Source organism: Callorhinus ursinus, unplaced genomic scaffold, assembly GCF_003265705.2.
Source record: "Callorhinus ursinus isolate GAN/ISIS: 27379988/994484 unplaced genomic scaffold, GSC_fseal_2.0 scaffold984, whole genome shotgun sequence".
NCBI classification, from domain to species: domain Eukaryota; kingdom Metazoa; phylum Chordata; class Mammalia; order Carnivora; family Otariidae; genus Callorhinus; species Callorhinus ursinus.
The window spans coordinates 5,361-8,425 of NW_027398039.1; the positions used below are offsets into that span (position 1 = coordinate 5,361).

The 3,065-nt window shown below is 42.7% G+C and overlaps 1 protein-coding gene across 1 annotated transcript; it reads left to right on the forward strand.

The window, feature by feature from the left end:
* The first annotated feature begins 912 nt into the window (after window positions 1-912).
* LOC112818697 (olfactory receptor 7A17-like) lies at window positions 913-1,851 on the forward strand. The gene has a single exon (XM_073890574.1). It carries the CDS (start codon window positions 919-921, stop codon window positions 1,849-1,851), a length of 933 nt encoding a protein of 310 aa, XP_073746675.1. The 5' UTR covers window positions 913-918.
* Window positions 1,852-3,065: the final 1,214 nt, after the last annotated feature.

A 3,065-nucleotide genomic window follows, 5' to 3' on the forward strand; every position in this document is an offset into this window, starting at 1 on the left:
AAACTGGTGGAGCCACTCTGCAAAACGATGTAGATTCCTCACAAAGTTAAAAAATAGGGATGCCTGGGTGGCTCAGTCAGTTAAGCATCTGCCTTTGGCTCAGGATCCTGGGATCCAGTCCCACATCAGGCTCCTTGCCCAGCGGGGATCCTGCTACTCACTCTCCCTCCACCCCTCCCCCTCCTTGTGTGTGAGTTCTCTCTCTCTCTCAAATAAATAAACTTTTTTTTAAGTTAAAAATAGAATTGACCTAGACCCAGCAGTTGTGCTATTAGATATTTACCAAAAGAATACAGAAATATTAATTCAAAGAGATATATGCACCTTAATGTTTTTAGCAGCATTATTCACAATAACCAAACTATGGAAACAGCTCAAGTGTCCATCAATAGATGAATGAATAAAGAAGATGTGGTATATATAGTACAATGGAGTATTTCTCATTCATAAAACAAAATAAAATCTTGCCATTTGCAATGACACAGTGGAACTAGAGAGTATTATGCTAAGCGAAATAAGTCAGAGAAAAACAAATACCATATGATTTCACTCATATGTGGAATTTAAGAAACTAAACAAATGAGCAAAGGGGGAGAAAAAAAAGAGAGAGAGACAAACCAAGAAATAGACTCTTAACTACAGACAACACACTGATGGTTACCAGAGGGGATGTGGTGGGAGGATGGAGGAAATAGGTGACAGAAATTGGGGAGGGGACATGTGATGATCACCACGTGTTGTATGGAGTACTGAAACACCATACTGTACACACGAAATGAATATTAAACTGGAGGTTAACTAACTGGAATTTAAATAAAAACTTAAAAAATAAAAAAATGAATAAAGTACATAAATGAAGCCCATTTGCTTGAAAATTATTATCTTATTTTTTTTTTCCCCTGTAGGCACCACCACCACATGGAATCAGACAATGATATACAAATTTCAGAGTTCCTTCTTCTGGGATTATCAGAGGACCCAGAACTGCAGCCCCTCATATTTGGGCTTTTCCTCTCCATGTACCTGATCACTGTGCTGGGGAACCTGCTCATCATCCTGGCCGTCAGCTCAGACTCCCACCTCCACACCCCCATGTACTTCTTCCTCGCCAACCTGTCATTTGCAGACATCTGTTTCACCTCCACCACCGTCCCCAAGATGCTGTGGAACATCCAGACTCAGAGCCAAGTCATCACCTATGCCGGCTGCCTCACACAGATGTACTTTTTCATACTCTTTGGAGGTTGGGATGATTTTCTCCTGACTGTGATGGCCTATGACCGCTTCGTGGCCATCTGTCACCCCCTGCACTACACGGTCATCATGAACCCCTGGCTTTGTGGACTGCTGGTTCTGGTGTCCTGGGTCATCAGTGTCCTGAATTCCTTGTTACAGAGCTTAATGGTGTTGCAGCTGTCCTTCTGTACAGAGGTAGAAATTCCCCACTTTTTCTGTGAACTCAATCAGGTGGTTGGGCAGGCCTGTTCTGACATGTTTCTTAACAACATGGTGATGTATTTTGCAACTGTGCTGCTGGGTCTTGCTCCCCTGCCTGGGATCCTATACTCTTACTTTAAGATTGTTTCCTCCATATGTCAGATATCATCAATTCAGGGCAAGTATAAAGCTTTTTCCACCTGTGCATCTCACCTCTCCATGGTCTCCTTATTTTATTGTACAGGCTTAGGAGTGTACCTTAGCTCTGCTGCTCCCCAGAGCTCCCACTCAGGTGCAGTAGCCTCGGTGATGTACACGGTGGTGACGCCCATGCTGAACCCCTTCATCTACAGCCTGAGGAACAGAGACATAAAGAGGGCTCTGAAAAGAATTGTTGGGATTCCAGTAATTTAAGGGTCAGTAGTCTCGGGGTTGAAGAAGTGCCCATGATTGCAGGGCTCAGAGCCTCAGAGTCAGGAACTGCCATTCTTTGATCAGACTATGGAGGTAGAATCGACTCCTTCTATTTACTTCCTGGAATTTCCATTAGTTTGAATTCAACTTTTCCATACATTTAAGTAACTCACTTTATTAACCTTCTATTCTGTCTGATACACAGACAGGTTTCACTTTGTCTACCTTCATATATTCCTAATGATTTCCCCAACCTTGAATCACAAATGCCTGGAAATTTCTGTATCTTACAAGGGGCAAGTTGGATTTCTTCAAACTAATTTCATTTCAAGTAAATGTTCCCTAGATTTCCCCAAAGAATAATCATGGGTTGTATTCTTCATATGGAAGATACTACCTTGGCCACTAAGCCCTTCATATAACCTTATTGTGGAGGAGAATACAAAACCACAGTTCTCACCCTGAGTCTGTTAGTCTTTTTACACATATACCCTTACTCCTCTTCCTGAAAATGTGGTCTCTAACATTGTTCTGTTTAAGTCTCGGGCTACTGACAGGGATGCTTAGGCTAGGAAAGCCCAGACATTCCCCTGCACCCCTGTGCTTGTAAACATTCCCATAAATGCTTCCCTGACCAGAGTTTCTGCTGTGGCTGCACCAGCCCCTTGGTTCTTATTGTGACTGTAACACACACCTCAGCAACATCCATCAAAGAACTCTAAAAAACCAAGGTTTATTCCTCACAGGTGCTGGAGGGCACGTGGAAAAACCAAAGGCCATTTGGGGAGGTCTCAGAGGAGGAGAGAGGCATTGACAGGGAGAAAGAGAGAGCATCACTGAGGGATTTGTCTTTATTAAGGTTCATGACCAGAGTATGTAGGGGTTTGCGGGTTCATGCTTTATTAGAGAATCTTATATGATTAGAATTTGGGTGCTGAATGGGGAAAAGCAGGGTCACTCATGTGTCAGTATGAAGGCTACCAGGGCTTTCTGAAGAGGTATTTCATGGCTGGGGGCAGCCTGAGGGCTTATCTGGTAATAGTGTTCCACAATTGTGTTTATTCAACATGGTTGTCCTTGAATTGCATACCTAAGAAATCAAAAGCTTAATTTCAGATACTTACTCTACAAACATGCTCCTGTGTTTCCTAACCAGTATCCTCCTTTTTTTCCCCAGAGGTAGAATTTACTTATTCATCAGTTGTATATAACAC

Coding starts and splice junctions, on each gene's coding strand:
- LOC112818697 (XM_073890574.1), top strand. CDS start 919: ATGGAATCAGACAATGATATACAAATTTCAGAGTTCCTTCTTCTGGGA.